Source organism: Podarcis cretensis (genome assembly GCF_951804945.1).
Source record: "Podarcis cretensis genome assembly, chromosome: 13".
In the NCBI taxonomy this organism is placed as follows: Eukaryota; Metazoa; Chordata; class Lepidosauria; order Squamata; family Lacertidae; genus Podarcis; species Podarcis cretensis.
Window position 1 is genome coordinate 43,137,478 of NC_137182.1, and position 17,127 is coordinate 43,154,604.

Consider the following 17,127-nt stretch of genomic DNA (forward strand, 5'->3'; position numbering starts at 1 on the left):
ATTCATTGGCAGGCCTACAAAGGTGACCTGTGTCTTGAGGCAAACCATCTTTGGCATCATCTTCTCCATTGCTGTTGCTTGTGTGTTAGCCAAAACCCTCACTGTGGTTTTGGCATTCATGGTGACCAAGCCTGGGAACAGCCTGAGGAAATGGCTTGGGAAGAGGCTGGCAGGATCCCTTATCAGCTTCTGCTCTCTCATTCAAGCTGGCATCTGTCTTGGGTGGCTGGCATTCTCTCCCCCATTCCCAGAGTTTGACCTGCACTCCCAGGATGGGCAAATCATAGTGCAGTGCAATGAAGGCTCCGACATCATGTTCCACCTTATTCTCGGCTACATGGGTCTTTTGGCCATTGTGAGCTTCTCTGTGGCTTTCTTTGCCAGGAAGTTGCCTGATACTTTCAATGAAGCCAAGTTGATTACCTTCAGCATGCTGGTCTTCTGCAGTGTTTGGCTGTCCTTTGTCCCCACTTATCTGAGCACCAAAGGGAAATACATGGTGGCTGTGGAGATCTTCTCCATCTTGGCCTCTACTGCTGGCTTACTGGGTTGCATCTTTCTCCCTAAAATCTTCATCATTATACTTAGACCTGAGATGAACAGTAGAGAGAGGTTAGTAAGGAAGAAGGATTACCATAGTTGAGAAGGTGAAAGAGATACCATTAGCCAGAGACCTTAATTTGTGGCAAGGAGATGTTATTTCCTTTGTTTTTATATTCCGTCTTCTATGCCATCCAAGGAGCACATAATCACATAATTCTCCCTCTCTTGCTATTGTTTTCTCAACAACTCTGTGAAGAAGCTTAGATTGAGAGATGGCATCTGACCCATGGCTGAATGGGGATTTGAACCGTAGTTTCCCAGCGCCTAGGACAACACGCTAATCGCTACACATTAGGCTGAGGCTATAAATACTGTTACTTACAGGGGTCTGCTTCACCAGGGTGTTGTCCAAATGGAATGTTATGTGGAAGCAATTTGCAGCAGGATTGAAAATGGAGTAGCAGCCGAGTGATTGAAAAATAGGACATCAAAATCATTTGAGCTCTTGTTAATTCGTGCTAGTTAACCATTCTGCTTACCAAAATAAATTAGAGGTTGCTGGAACATGACCTTGATCCCAGGAAGACCATAATTATACAGTTCCTACATAATAAATGTATCTTTTAAACAAATTTCATTGCTCAAAGTTAGGATATATGTGAGAGAGAACTTTATATTCATCTCGCTCTTTTTCTTATTTTGTTTCATTCTTTTCTTTTTATCCTTTTCTGTTTTGAATAGTTTCTTTTTATTGTATTGTGAAAAGTCTGAATTAAACTTTATACGCAAAAGACGTGTGATGTGTGTGTGTGTGTGTGTGTGTGTGTGTGTGTTAAGAAAAAAAATCCCCATACAAACATGCAAAGCATCAAGTGTAATTTAAATAATCTGACAGTGGACATACATATTTAAACTCAGACTTCTGGATGCTGTGAGAATATTTTCTCTGTTCCTGTAAAAGAGATATTCAGACCAGCATCCCTACTTACACCCACGCTAGATGCTCTTCAAAACAAACAAACAAACAAAACTCCTATCTCTGCCCTGGTGGAGACTGACCCAAAAACTCCAGCGGGTGCAGAATGCCGCAGCGAGACTCCTTACGGGGTCTTCGCTGCGAGATCACATTCATCCGGTGCTATACCAGCTGCACTGGCTCCCGGTGGAGTATAGGATCAGGTTTAAGGTGCTGGTTTTAACCTTCAAAGCCCTATATGGCCTAGGACCCTCGTACCTACGGGACCGCCTCTCCTGGTATGCCCCACAGAGGAACTTACAGTCTTCAAATAAAAACATCTTGAAGGTCCCAGGCCACAGAGAGGTTAGGCTGGCCTCAACTAGAGCCAGGGCTTTTTCGGCTGCGGCTCCAACCTGGTGGAACGCTCTGTCACAAGAGACTAGGGCCCTGCAGGACTTGACATCTTTCCGCAGGGCCTGCAAGACAGAGCTGTTCCACTAGGCCTTTGGTCAGGGCACAGCCTGACTCCCTCCTTTGGCAATCTTTACAAAACTTTGGTTTATGGTTGCCATCAATTTTGATTTTAATTAATTTTTATAATGTTTTTATAATGTTGCACTATTTCAGTGTTGTTAGCCACCATGAGCCCGGTTTCGGCTGGGGAGGGCGGGATATAAATAAAATTTATTATTATTATTATTATTATTATTATTATTATTATTATTATTAAGCACCCAAGTGCTGTGAGGGGTTGTGTGTGAGGAAATTGCTGTCACCAGAAAAATACAGTGGCCACAGAGGTTTAGTAGCAGATACCAGGGGCTATCTACACAATACTCTAGTAGTAGGTTCCACCTCTTTCCATAATATTCTAGTGAGGCAAGGAAGAAGGGCTACCCCTATGCTATCCATATACAGTGGTGCCCCGCAAGACAAATACCTCGCAAGACGGAAAACTCGCTAGACGAAAGAGTTTTCTGTTTTGGAGGTGCTTCGCAAAACGAATTTCCTATGGGCTTGCTTCGCAAGACGAAAATGTCTTGCGAGTTCCTGCGGGGGGGTTTCCTCCCCCCCTTTTCTAAGCCGCTAAGCCGCTTATCCGCTTATCCGCTAAGCCACTAAGCCGCTAAATTCCGCTAAAAGCCGCTAAACCGCTAATAGCGCTAATCCGCTAAGCCGTCAATGGGCTTGCTTCGCAAGACAAAAAAACCGCTAGACAAAGAGACTCGCGGAATGGATTCTTTTCGTCTTGCGAGGCACCACTGTAATCAGTTATCAGTAATCAATATATTCATATATGCTCACACATAATCAGGGCTTACAGTATTTTATAATCCATTTTGAATCAAAGGGAAGCTGTGCCTTAGCTAACTGCATACTGCTTGAAACAGCAAAATTAGGAGCCGACCTTTCCCCTACAAACATCCGTGTACCCTGGACAAGGGGAAGACGTGAATCAGAGATTCTGGTACAAAATCCCCTCAGATACAGGCTAAATTAATCCACAGAACAGGAAGAGCAAAACCACAAAATCTCCAAACTCCCTGTCCTGTCATAACTAGGGGATAGGTTAGACAGAGCGTCACTGCAAGCAACGGAAAGCAGAACTAGAACTCCGTGCTTGACCAGTGCTTGACCAGGAGCTGGTAGCATGGCAAGAAGCTTGCTAATTGGCTAATTTTCACCGGCAATATCGTGACTGCCTCATGGTTGTCTCATGATCTATGATTTGCTGTCATCTGCTCAGGTATAAAGACCTCTGGATTTCTGTCAATCGGGGTCCCAGTTCCTTTTGGAAGAAATTCCAAACTGGGTCCTTATTGCCTGGCAATAAACTTCACCTTCTTATTCTCCATTGCTGAGTCTGCCTGATCTTTATTTTACACTAAGCGAGTACCTGCTTACGTTCACGTGCTTCACTAGTGATAGAACAGCCTCTTTCCATATGAACATGAGATCATCTTCTGAGGCCCTCCTTCGTGTGTCACCTCCTGAAGTGGACTGGAGGGTGGCAACATGAGAACAGGCCTTCTCTGCCGTGGCTCCCCGTCTATGGAATGCTCTCCCCAGGGAAGTTTAGCTAGCGCTTTCATTAAAAACCTTTAAGTGCCAGACAAAAACATTCGCTTTTAACCAGGCCTTTGGTTGACCTGATCAACATCCCATCCCATACCCTTGGGTATGTGGCCCTTTGGGGGGAGGTATTATTGAGCAATGGCATATATATATATATATATATATATATACTGTGATCTTTTTATGTGAACCACCCTGAGACCTCTGGGTATTAGGCGGTATAGAATTTCAACAAATAATAAATAATTGAGTAAACTGGATGCTAGTGGGGGGTGATGAGAGCTGAAACCCACCCTTATCCCTGTCTAGATTTTCTCCCAGCCACAACAACAACAGCAACATCAACAACCCAGCCACTCTGGGCGGCTTACAGCATATTTAAAAACAATCCTGGAAATCCTGGAATTGAACCAGGGAGGAGGAAAACCTAAAGCAAAAGAGCATGGGCAGCAAAGAGATTGAGATATCAGTTCTCCCTGAAAGAATGAAAGAAATCATCTTTCATTTTCTTTTTTTTTTTCCTAAATACATTTTTATTGAGGTTATACACATAACAAACATACAAACAGATACAAAAGAAAAAATTATAACAAAAAAAACACACACAAAAAAAAGCGTCAGGATATACAAGCCAACTTTTTCCTCTCTCTAACTATACAAAGATAGATTAATCTGGCTGTTTCACAAAACAGTAAACGATTTAAAAAAAAAAAAAAAAAACACACACGCAAAAACCACCTCCTGGACTTCCTTCCATCCTTTTGGTAAGTATCAAATATCTGCTTCCATTACGTATTTGATTTTTAATCTATAGGCCTAAATTCACACGCTGGTAGTATTGTTCTGACCCCGCCAATCACATTAAGCATTTATTCCAATATAGTTCCAGTATTTACTCCAATTATTCAGAGATTTCTGTTCATCGTGGTCTCTTAATTTACCTGTTAATTTATCAAGCTCAGCATAATTTATCATTTTAATTTGCCAATCATTTATATTGGGGATAGTTTCCACTTTCCAATATTGTGCCAATAAAATTCTCGCTGCTGTGGTGGCATAGAGGAATATCGTTCTATCTTCTTTCTTAATATCTTTACCCGTCATTCCCAGCAAAAAGGCTTCGGGTCTTTTGGGAAAAGTGTATTTAAATATTCTTTTAAGCTCATTGTAAACCGATTCCCAAAAGCCTTTCACCTTTTTGCATGTCCACCATAGATGATATAGGTCACCCTCCACCTCCCCACATTTCCAGCATTTCTTATCTTTTAGTCTATACATTTTGGCCAACTTCACAGGGGTGTGGTACCACCTATATAGCATCTTCCAAACATTTTCTCTCAGAGACATACATGCTGTAAACTTTATATTACAATTCCACACTTCCAGCCACCTTTCAAAATCGATATTATAACCAAAGTCAATTGCCCATTTAATCATTGCCTCCTTCACCTCCTCGTCCTTTGTATACCACTCTAAAAGTATGTCATAGATTCTAGATAGGGTTTTGTTTTTACCTTCTATTACTTCTACATTGAATTTTGATTTTTTGTCATCAAAACCCAACTTCTTCTTGTCCTCTTTTAGCAAGTCATTCACCTGGTGGTATTGCAACCACCCAGTGAATAGATTTTTTATCTCTTCATAAGGTCTAAGTCTTGGCCCTTGGTCTGTTTTTCTTAACATTTCCTCATAGGTGGCGTTTTTTTCCTCCATGTTTGTTTTCTTCACCGTTAAAGCCTCAATTGGTGAGATCCACCATGGGGTCTTTCTTTCAAGGAGATTTTTATTCCTTTCCCATGATTGGTATAAAGGTCCTCTAAAAATATGATTTAGAAAGCTCTTGTGGACCTTCACTTTCCCATACCAAAGGTACGAATGCCATCCGTACCAATTATTAAAGCCTTCTAAATCCAGTAGATCTCTATTCTCCAGTTTTATCCAATCTTTTAACCAAAGTATACAGGCCGCTTCGTAGTATAGACTTAGATCCGGGAGAGAAAAGCCCCCTCTTTCTTTTTTATCTATCAAAATTTTCATTTTTATCCGTGGCCTTTTCCCCTGCCAGATATACTTTGCCAAGACTCTCTGCCACTCTTTACATTGTTTTAGGTCTTTAAGTATGGGGATGGTCTGGAATAGAAATAGCATTCTAGGCAGAATATTCATTTTGACAACAGCTATCCTCCCCAAAAAGGAGAGTTTCATCCTCCCCCAAAATTCCATGTCTTTCTTTATACTCCTCCAGGTGACATCATAGTTATCCTTATATAAATTTATGTTCTTAGCTGTGACCCATATCCCAAGATACTTCACTTTCTTAACTACTGCAATTTCCGTCCTTCTCTCTAAATCTATTATTTCTTCCTTTGTTAAATTTTTAACCAACATTTTGGTTTTATTTTTATTTATCTTAAGTCCTGCCACGGCTCCAAATTCGTCAATCTTTAGTAAAGCTTCTTTTACACTCTTTTTTGGGTCTTCTAAAGTTAGTACGATGTCATCTGCGAAGGCCTTGATTTTATATTCCCTCTTTCCTACCTGCACTCCTTTTATTTCTGTTGCCCCCCTCAGTCTCTCATTCAGTATTTCTAGTACCGTTATAAACAGTAAAAGGGACAGGGGGCAACCCTGTCTAGTTCCTTTATATATACCAAAATATTCTGTTGTGGTGTTGTTTATTACCAATTTTGCCTTCTGTTCCTTGTATATTGCTTCTATCCCTCTTCTAAATTTCTCTCCCATTCCCATCGTTTCCAGACTTTTCTTCAAGAACTCCCATGAGATGTTATCAAACGCCTTTTCAGCGTCTATAAATACCAAGGCCGCTTGTCTGTCTATACTCATATCCAAATATTCAATAATATCTATCAGATTCCTTACATTTTCCCTTAATTGCCTCCCTGGAAGGAAACCCGTTTGATCTTTATGTATTTTGTTGTTCAAAACCTTTTTTAATCTTTCTGCCATTATATCTGTGAATAGTTTATAATCATTATTTAATAATGAAATTGGCCTATAGTTTTTCACTTCCAGAGTATCTGCATCTTTTTTAGGAATCAAAGTAATATATGCTTCCTTCCAGGTGTTCGGGATCCTTCCTTCCTTTAATATATTATTCATCACTTCTCCTAGCACTGGGGATATTTGGTTACTTAATGTTTTATAATATTTGGCTGAAAGGCCATCTGGCCCTGGGACTTTCCCACTTTTCATCCTTTTAATAGCCTTTTTTATCTCTTCTTGAGTAATTGTCTGGTCTAATATCTCATTTTCTTCTTTTGAAATTCGTTTTAGGTGATGCACTTGTAAAAAGTGGTCTATTTCTTGCTTTGTTTCCTTTCCTCTTTTATATAAATCCTTGTAATATTTTTGAAATATCTTTCTTATCTCTTTTGGCTCTTCCACAATCCTTTCTCCTTCCCTTATCCTACTAATCGTATTTTGTTTTCTTCTTTCTCTTATTTGCCACGCCAGGTATTTTCCTATCTTATTTGCTGACTCAAACGTTCTCTGATTCATCATTTTAATTTTCCATTCTACCTCTTAGTCGATTATTGTAGAAAATTTAGCTTGTAATATCTTTATATTCTGTTTTGCGATCTCCTCATTGGGGTTGATAGTCAACTTTCTTTCATTTTCCATAATCTGTGTTAGGATCTGTTCCTTCTTTGTCTCTTTTTCTTTTCTTACTTGACTATTTTTCTGTATTAAGAAGCCCCTCATAACTGCCTTTCCTGCGTCCCACACAGTCTCTATAGCAATTTCCCCATTTAAATTCCATTTAAAATAGTCTTCTATTGTCTCTATTGCCTTATTTACAATCTTCTGATCATTAAATAAAAATTCATTCATCCTCCATCTAACCGTTCGGATATCTCTACCTTTTAGCTCAATGGAGACCGCATTATGATCAGATATAGTTCTTGGAAGAATTTCCGATTTAGTTAGATTTTGAGTTAGTTCCTTCGAAATCCAAATGCTGTCTATTCTCCCCCAACTCTGATTTGGGTTTGAGAAGAAAGTATATTGTTTTGTAGTGGGGTTTTTAAGTCTCCACGCATCAATCAGTCCCAGATTTTTTACCATATCAAAGAAGGATCTCGGTAATTTACCTTCCTTCTCCTGTTTTTTTGTTGACTTATCTAGGTTTGGGGACACCACCCCGTTAAAGTCACCCATCAATATCATTTTTTGGTCCATCCATTCCATCAATTTGTCTCCTAATTCCAAATAAAAGGCTGATTTTTTATCATTTGGGGCATATATTCCCACAACAATTATTTTTTCTCCCTGAAACACCATTTGAACAATGACTACTCTCCCTTGGTCATCTTTGTATAATAATTGTGGATCATATTTTTCCTTTATGTATATTACCACCCCTCTTTTCTTCACTCTATCTGATGTCACAAAATCTATTCCCAATCTCTTATTGCTTAGTAATCTCTTATGCTTATTTATTATGTGCGTCTCTTGGAGACATATTAAGTCACAGTTCTTTTTCAGTAATATGTGAGTAATCTGATTCCTTTTATTTTTATTGTTCAATCCATTCACATTCCAGTTTAGTATTTTTAATGCCATCTGTTATATACTATTTAATTAACTTATTAAACCTATGTACAATTTAGTGTTCTTTGTCTCCTTCCTCTAGTTCTTCTCTTTCTCCTATTGAGCTCTCCTCTCTTTCTTCTTCTTCACTCCCTCCTTTTTCTTCTCCTTGCTGGTTCTCTACCTCCTCCTCCCCCATCATTTTCCCCAGGTCCTTCTCGTATCTCCTTGCAAATTTTTGAAGTTCTAAGATAGTGGACAGTTTAAACTTTTTTTCTTTGAAATAGAATGAAATACCTTCCGGAAACTCCCATCTATACAAGATCCCATTTTTCTTCAGTTGATTTGTTAATTTTTTATATGGGTCCCTCCTTCGAAGAAATCTCGAAGGAATCTCTTTGTAAATAATAATTGGGTTTTCTTCAATATATAACCTTTTGACATAGTTCTGTTTCAAAATTTCGTTTCTTATCTCCAATGAGTTAAACATGGCTATTACATCTCCTGGCAATTTTTTCCCTCTGGCCTTGGCCGATTTTGTTCTTATTCGAAATATGTTTACCAAGCAATGGTTTATCTCTTCTTCTTTTCTATCTAGCCATATTGCCAGCTCTTTCACCACTTTAACTCTAATATTCTCATTTAAATCCTCTGGTATTCCTCTAAGTTTTAGGTTAGATTGATTTTGACGCATCTGCGTCATAGCCATGTTGTCCAACAACTTTTCCTGTGTTGCTCCTATTTCTTTAACTTCTAATCTAATCCTGTCCATCTCTTTCCTACTGTCTTTCGTGTCCTTTTGAACCCTTTTCACTGAATCCTCCAAAACCTTAGCTTTTACCGAGAGATCCTTAACTTTCCCTTTCAGTTCCCCTACCACTTCCTCCAATTTTTTGTCTAGAGTATCTTGTACCTCCATCAATTTTCTCTCAATATACTGTTCATTATTTTTAAATTCTTTTCTTATTTCGGCCATCAAGCTGTCATAATCTCTAATATCTCTTGCCTCCTTCCCCTCTTCTTGTTTTGAAGGCCTCCTTTCCGCTGGTGTTGCCACCCCCTTCTTAGAACCGTTTGGCATTTGTATATTTAAGTTTAGTTCTTCCTAGTATACTGTATAATGTAATATACTATGTGGGTAAGATATAGAGGTAACAAGGTTAACAAGGTTAACGTCTCTCAGATATTGCAACAAGAGTCCAAAATTGACTAAATTGGTACAGCACAAAAATTAACCCTTAATTAAGATCAGATATTAATAATACAGTTTTAACTGTACCTAAATTCAGACACGTATTTAAATCCTCAGAGTCTTATAATTAAATGTAGTAAACACCTGAACCTCCAGAAACACTTCCAGATTCAGGGGGTTCTCAAACTCATAAGCAAGGTCCTGCGAAAACGTATTCTTTAACTTTGCATCCCGGGGTGTATGTCTCTTTAAATCCCGAAGAATCAAGAGAATCACAGCTGTCTCTGAAGCTCAAAAACGTATCCGGTTGGGGATGAAGAAGGCGGGTCCCCTTTAACTCACTCAATATGGCAGTCCTTTCACAGTCTCACCATCTTTAAGCAAACTTTAAACAAACTTTAAACACAGTCTCACAGTCCCTGTCTTTAAACACAGAGCGCTGCTAAGGCACCTATATTCCACACTCCGTTTAAGTCCCAATTCTCCCCAATCCTGAGGTTTAAAAGCAAAAGTCCTCCACCGAAACCCGTGCTGGTTAAAGCGCTCTCTGTCCCGATGAAACAGAAAAGTCTTTTTCCCCTCTCCCTAGTCGATATAGTAGTTCAACTGTTACCTTGCCTCTGACACTTTATACTTTGTGTCTGAGGTCTTTCCACCACACACTCACTGGCAGCTTGTTTCCTCTTTTCCTCTTTTGTTTCCTCTCTACCAGCGTCTTGCTATACTTTCTTTTCACCTTACTGCCAGGAATGGACTCCTCCTCCTTTTCACCAATTATTTCTTCTCCGCTGGGTTCTTATCAAAACGTTCCTTTAATCTTATCTAAGTAATTTCCAGTATTTCTTTATCCCCACTGCTTTTTCCACAGTGATTTATAGCTACTTCCCAGCTTCTCCACTGTTGTTGGAGGTCCGCCGCTTTCCCTCGGAGTTTGAGGCTTCACAGCATGGAGTCTGTTGCCTCCCCTTTACACTGCAGCTCCAGCCTTGTTAAACGCCGGCAACACAGGCGAGCACAGGCAGCGTCGCAGGGTACCTTGTCCCGCAGGATTCCCTCCTGTGGTTTCAGGGTTCACGTAGCCTTCGCGACCCCTCTAAATCTCCATGCTGTTTGAGACTCCCCCAGAGGAGTTATCTCACACTCCTTTTCAGCGGCCGCGGCGTGAAATCATCTTTCATTTTCATGGAAAAAATGGACTTCACCAAGTTCCATTTTTAAATGTAGATTAAAAAAGGAAACTAGTTTGAATTTATAGAAGCTATTTTCACAGTTGTGGCTTCATTAAATCTTTGCCATGTGGATTTGCCTATCATGGAATCCCTTCATGTAGCAGAGGATACTGGGAAATGTTCCAATGTAAACACTCCATTTTGAAGGAAGCTGGCCATTCTTGTTGGGTATCAACAATGCGAAGTCTGTGCCCTTGAGCAAAAGGTGCACTCTGTTCCCCTTTCATTTTAAAATCAAACATATCGAAAAAGTACTCCGCCTAGATATGGACTAAGCCCCAGATGGTAGATGCATTATCTGATGTCAATTATGTGTGCTTATTTTATTTAGGGTATTTGCTTTCCAACCCATTACCAGAAACCTAACTGTATAGTGAATGGGCTAATTGTGGGAATTTCAGGGAAATTGAAACATATTTCTCCTATCCATATCTACTCAACATATGGCAAGTGATTGAACTTTCATCCTTCCCCCTTCCCTGCCCCAACCCCCAACTTCACCAAGATCTATTTAAGAATCGAGGCAGCAGCTTCAGAGACAAACTTGCCCCTGCATAACGCGATATCCATCACCTCACAGGACGAAACTTGGGTAAGTTGAAGACAATCACAAACTCACTTCTGATGCTATGGCTACTGATTTATATTTTGTATTTGGGGCTCTCACTAGCATTAAACCCTATACCCACATATCTGTCCACATCCTTCTTCCATCAAAGTCTCATTCAGTTCTCGCAGGTAAGTAAGTTTACATATACTATGTGGGTTTGTGGGTTGAGAAGTTGAGGAGAAGAAAGCAAGGGCATGGGTGTAGTAGAAGAAGAAGTAGAACACTCCCCAGTTTAAGCTCCCCAGAGACCTCAAAATATTGCTGGACTCCAACTCCCATCAGCCCCAGAAAGTATGTCTAATGGTTGAGAATGATGATAGTTCCAGTCCAACACCCTCTAAAAGGGCCACATGACATACCTCTGACATAAGGAATATGCAAAACCGTTTGTTTACGTGTAGCTGCTTGGACAATGCAGAAAGTAGACTGAAACAACCCTGATTTTGAATCATCACATTTGCTTGGGAGTAAATCGTTTTCCATATAGCAGGCACCTCCAACAGGTAGATTGTGATCTACCGGTAGCTCACTGGATGTCTGTGGTAGATCACTGGTAGATCAGTGGCTCCTTCCAAAGAAGCTCAACAACTTTGATCTAAACCCCCCAAAGGGGGGGTAAATCACGGCCAGTTTTTAACTCTGTGAGTAGATTGCAGTCTCTTGGGAGTTGGCCACCCCTGCCATACAGAAAACAGATACCAGAAAGCAAGCGCTGTTGTTTTTCATCAATACTTAAGGTGCTTCCAGCTGGAGGGTTTTACAGTCACCTGCTCAATGGTCTCCAACCTTTCTCTATAAAGCTTTCTACATTTCAACAGCTCCACTTTTACAGTTGACTCCACTTTTACCAGGCAAAGAATGGCAATTCCACATTTAAATTCCTAGTGTGGAAGTCCCATTAGTGTGTATGATTCATCAACCCTGACAATTTGAAACTTTAAATTCTTTCTTCTTCCTCCAATCTTCAAATAAAAGTTCAAATAAAATATAATTGTTATTTTAAACACAGAAAAATACTTTCCCCTCCCTTCAATCACCACCCTGGATCAATGACATTCCATGAATGCACCTCTTGAATTCATGGTACATTACTCTTTTCCAAAGGTAAACAAAGGAAGATGGGATTCGTCACCAAGTTCAGCCTTTACCTTCTTGGAATTCTGGTCTCCAGTTCTTTCCCAGGAGGTGAGCATTATACCACATCACCCAGAAGTCTTTCATAGGGCTAAGCAGTCACTAAAAAGGTACTCCTTAGATTTTGAATGGAGAGCAGCCCAGCTAATCCTATTGGGACAAAAGAGCAGGGTTTTAAAATATTCTGTTTTCCTCATGGGATCACCAATGATATAGCTAAAGAGCAAACTCTTAGTTCTTTTGGTCCTCTTTATTTTCTTCCTTCTTTCTCCATACAGCCAAGACCAGCTCATGTCCCAGGGACTGGATGCAAAACCAGGGCAACTGCTATGCTTATTTTGATTTTAAGATGTCATGGGAAGATGCTGAGGTAAGGCGCATCCCTCTCCTACGAAAGCATAATGTTATGTGAAAGTACATGAGAAGCATCTTAGACTCAACAAAAGAGATTTGATTTGTTATGATAAGGTGAAGTAGTTTACCAACCCAGCAGAAGAAACAAGTCATCTGTGCATGAAAAGAACAATAGTGTGCAGTTTTAGGAAAAGGCATGTGGGCTAAAAAAAGGGGGGGTCAGACATTGTGTTTGCCTCTGTAGAGATCATCTGGAATATGCAAACTTGGGCTTACTGAAGTGTTTGTTTTGACCCTCCACCTGTGCTCAACATGCATATTTGTGAATAGACTCAGATATTACAAGAGGCCACTTAGCTTCCTGTGACTTCCAAAGGGATTTGCCTGGCGAGTACCCACCTCCCCCCCCCCCTTGGAAAATAAGACACAAGACACAGTGTTTAAGGTTAATGGGCGAAAAAGGCCACAACTTTATTGATTGCAGGAATTGAGCGGTATTGACTTAGGCATTGGTCCTATCGACTAACCGGCTTCAGCCTGATTGCTTGAAGGGTTAACTGCCAGTAAGGGGAGTCCTGTTGATGTACATCAACTAGGAGCTTCCCCGGGGTCACAGCTCGGGGGTGTGCCTTAGGCCCACACCTCCATAGGCTTCGGACAGGGCAACGCCCCCTGGAATCCTTTACCGGACTACCCTTCAATTTGGGGGAAGGTGATAGCGCTTCCTCCCCCCTCATCTGCATAACAATACCCTTACCAATGCCTAACCACCAATGCCGAGGAAGTAGTGACGATTTGCTAGGAGGTAGGTGAAAAACCAAATGGCTGGTGCCAATTTGCCAAGTGGAAAAAATTCCTACCAGGCCCCTTGACAGCGACCAACTGAAGTCCATAGCAATGTCGTAGAGCCAAACCTAAGGGTGGGCGGGGTGGAAATCGGAGCAGCTGGAGCAAAGAAGAGAGGGAAATCCTCAGCCGTACCGGCCCTAATTAGCCCGGGCCACGCCTCCCTGGCCAGCCAATTGGCCTAAGTCATCGGCCAACCAATGCCTAAGTCAATACCGCCAATTGGCTGGCCAGGGGGATGACATGTCCAAGGATTCCTCCAGTCTCGTGGGGGCTGTGAGTCAGCCCCCGCGCATGTGAAGTGGGCATGGGGCCCACAACTCCACCTCCTCTCCAGCGCGGAAGTGGCTTTACCAACTCAAGGTAAATGCTACACTCCTGCAAATCTTCATAGCTTTAGAGAACGGGTTGGTTTCAGCAGTTCTCAACCTGTGGGTCCCCAGATGTTGTTGTACTACGACTCCATAGCTGTCAACTTTTTCCTTTTTTTGCAAGGAATCCTATTCGGAATAAGGGAATTTCCCTTTTAAAAAGGGAAACGTTGACAGCTATGTAAACTCCCATCATCCCTGAGCTCTGGCCTTGCTAGCCAGGGGTGATGGGAGGTGTAGTTCAACAACATCTGGGGACCCACAGGTTGAGAAAGGCTGGTTTACATCCTATGGTTTACTAGTGGGTTGTGTGGTCTGGAGTGTCACAAAGAGAATGCAGCAAGATGGATGGAAAGTTAATCTCCTGGATTGCAGAGTTTGAGCTAATATCAGTTTGATATTCCAAAGGAAATCCTTCAAGCTCAAATTTCCTTAAATATAGCCAAACACATATTCTGTCTTTCTGAAGCTTTCACAATATTAACAATTAAAATAATGCTGATTTTCAGTTTGTTAGAAGACCAGTTTACAGCTCCCTCATGTGATCTTTGTATTCAGCTTTGTTTCCTTATTTGGTTGCAAAAACCTTAAGTATTAGAATGTAGAGAGATTATACAACAATGAACATTCATCTTAATTTGCATGAGTGTTTATATAACATCCTATTAATCGTCCATCCATCCCACACTTTTCTAAGCATTTCTCCATCACTTTCCTAACCTCAAAAATTATTGTTTCTGTAGTAGATTTATTGCCCTAAAATCGCAGATCACTTTTATTCCCTCTGATTGCATGTTGGTTTGTCCTTCAATTCCTCATGCAAAATACTCAGAGTCTGGAGGTGCTGTCAGAATAGTAACATTGCATCTGACAAGTTCCACAGGGAACCTCACATTTTGAGAATTTCACTTTGGTATTGGTAGGTACGAATATGTGGTGTGTGTTTTTCTTGCAGTATCTCATTCTTCCAATTTTAAATTCCGTTCCTCATATTTCTGAAGCAATCTGTCATTTGTTTGTTTATTTATTTCTCATGAAAATTCTTCAGCATTTTAGTTCAAATTTATCCTGGCAAACACAGTTTTCTATGCAGTTTGTACCTTTCCCTCATATGATTCATTGTACATGTTGTCTTCACCCATGGATTCCTTTTAATGCATACTTTCCCCTAATGCATGCTCTTTAAGTGTGAATTTCAATATATGCCTGTGTTTCAGTCTCCTTCCTTCCTTATCTTTTTTTTCTTGTTGGACAGTTTGAACGTGAGGGATTGGCTTTTAAATGGGAACTGAATTGAATTCATCCCCCGCCCATGCTAGTGGGGCATTGAATTGTGACAAAGTATCCTTCATTTCTTCCATTTTTAGATTGAGTGCCAGAGCTATGGTCGTGGGACCCACCTTGCCTCTATCCTCACTGAGAAAGAGGCAGCCTTGGTAGCCAAGCACATTGCCACATACCAGAAAAATCCAAGTAATGTTTGGATTGGGCTCCAAGATCCCCGTCAGGTGAGTTGTATTCTCTTATTCTATTTCAGGCCATTGTCAGTGATGTAGGAGCCAGCTCTTAGGGGCTGAGGTCCCTCCCCCCCATAAAATATTTGAGTGGGCCAGCCCCTTCCCCCCATTATTGGGCACTGTCATTCAAATGCGTGATAGATTATAGGGGCCTTGCCTTACCTGCTCCCTTCCCAATATTTTATTCAAGTTGGCACCCCTAATCATTGAATAGTGGCTTCTTAACACCACCATTCTGTCCTTATTTCAATCATCTCCCAGGATTAATCCAATATTTAACTTCTCCATTATGTTTATGGGGGTCCTCTAATGTCTCCATCCTAAATGGCAATCACTTCGCTCTGACCAATGCTCCACATAACAACCCAATAACAAACTTAGTTGGTCTCTAATGTGCTACTGGAAGGAATTTCTTTATTTTGTTTCAATGCTCCACATGATCTTTTAACGGAGCTCCTCATTTCAAATGACTGCATGATCTCTTCCATATCATTCCTGCAGAATGGGCGTTGGAGGTGGGCTGACGAATCAACCTTCAATTACCGAAGCTGGAAAACAGGGGAACCAAACAACTCGGGTGGCGTGGAGTATTGTGTGGAGTTGCTGCTTGTCTCTGGTAAGGAAAACATTTCCAGGGTTGAGAAAAAGACATTTGCAACATGGATTTTACATTGCCATCTGCTTCTCCATCCATTGCCAATATTTCTCCAGATTCTATCAAACAAAGTTGTACTTAGTCATCACTACCTAGGTAAAGGTAAAGGGACCCCTGACCATTAGGTCCAGTCACGGCCGATTCTGGGGTTGCGGTGCTCATCTCGCTTTATTGGCCAAGGGAGCCAGCGTATAGCTTCCGGGTCATGTGGCCAGCATGACTAAGCGGCTTCTGGCGAATCAGAGCAGCACACAGAAACGCTGTTTACCTTCCCGCCGGAGCGGTACCTATTTATCCACTTGCACTTTGACGTGCTTTTGAACCACTAGGTTGGCAGGAGCAGGGACCGAGCAACGGGAGCTCACCCCGTTGCGGGGATTCAAACCACTGACCTTCTGATCAGCAAGTCCTAGGCTCTGTGATTTAACCCACAGCGCCATCCGCGTCCCTCTTATCACTACCTACAATCATCACTCATACCTCATCACTTCCTACAATCCATTAAATTTAAAGAGTTTACTCTGAGGATAAGTCGGTTGGATACAACACTCAGCCATGTGCTTATCTGTACCAAGGTTCACAAATTAATTACTCTGTACACCAAATCAGCAGGGGTCCATTTGTTGAGCATGAGTTAGAAGGCTTTGACTATATCCAATCTGCATAGGTTGGTTGCATGTAATTATCTTCATTTATATACTTTATCCAGAAAACAGTGGTTGCCAAACTGATGTATGAGTCTATTATCTCAAATTTCAGATTTACGGAAGTGGAATGATAAAAGATGTGATCAAATGAATACCTTCATTTGCAAGCAAGAGCTGTAAAGCAGTCCTACAGTTCCCAACAGTGCCAGCTGGGAGCTTTGACTGAAGTCAGATGCCTCTGGTATCATTTTCTCCTCCAACATCCCTCAAAGAGAAAGACCAGCTGTCTCCAATGACTCTAAAATAAACATTCATGTCTATAGCGTTGTCTTCTTCAGTCTCCATCTTTGACATTTTCTTGTGGCTTCAACTCTGTGTAATCCTAATAAATTCTCTCATAGGCATATACTTCCTAGTGCACTGCTATCCTCCTCCATCCAGCCG

General features: G+C 41.1%; 2 protein-coding genes across 2 annotated transcripts in view; one reads left to right on the plus strand and one right to left on the minus strand.

Annotated features, from left to right (window-relative positions):
• Window positions 1-17,127, minus strand: part of LOC307201264 (angiogenin-3-like) — a 346,417-nt gene that overhangs the window by 249,186 nt on the left and 80,104 nt on the right. The window lies entirely within an intron of this gene.
• LOC307201348 (C-type lectin-like) lies at window positions 11,093-17,003 on the plus strand. The gene is made up of 6 exons (XM_079950456.1): window positions 11,093-11,141; window positions 12,264-12,344; window positions 12,572-12,663; window positions 15,232-15,372; window positions 15,883-15,997; window positions 16,796-17,003. Exons 2-6 carry the CDS (start codon window positions 12,278-12,280, stop codon window positions 16,861-16,863), a joined length of 483 nt encoding a protein of 160 aa, XP_079806582.1. The 5' UTR covers window positions 11,093-11,141; window positions 12,264-12,277; the 3' UTR covers window positions 16,864-17,003.

Coding starts and splice junctions, on each gene's coding strand:
- LOC307201348 (XM_079950456.1), top strand. CDS start 12,278: ATGGGATTCGTCACCAAGTTCAGCCTTTACCTTCTTGGAATTCTGGTC. Junction 12,664..15,231: donor TGTCATGGGAAGATGCTGAG/GTAAGGCGCATC, acceptor TTCCATTTTTAG/ATTGAGTGCCAGAGCTATGG. Junction 15,373..15,882: donor GGCTCCAAGATCCCCGTCAG/GTGAGTTGTATT, acceptor TCATTCCTGCAG/AATGGGCGTTGGAGGTGGGC.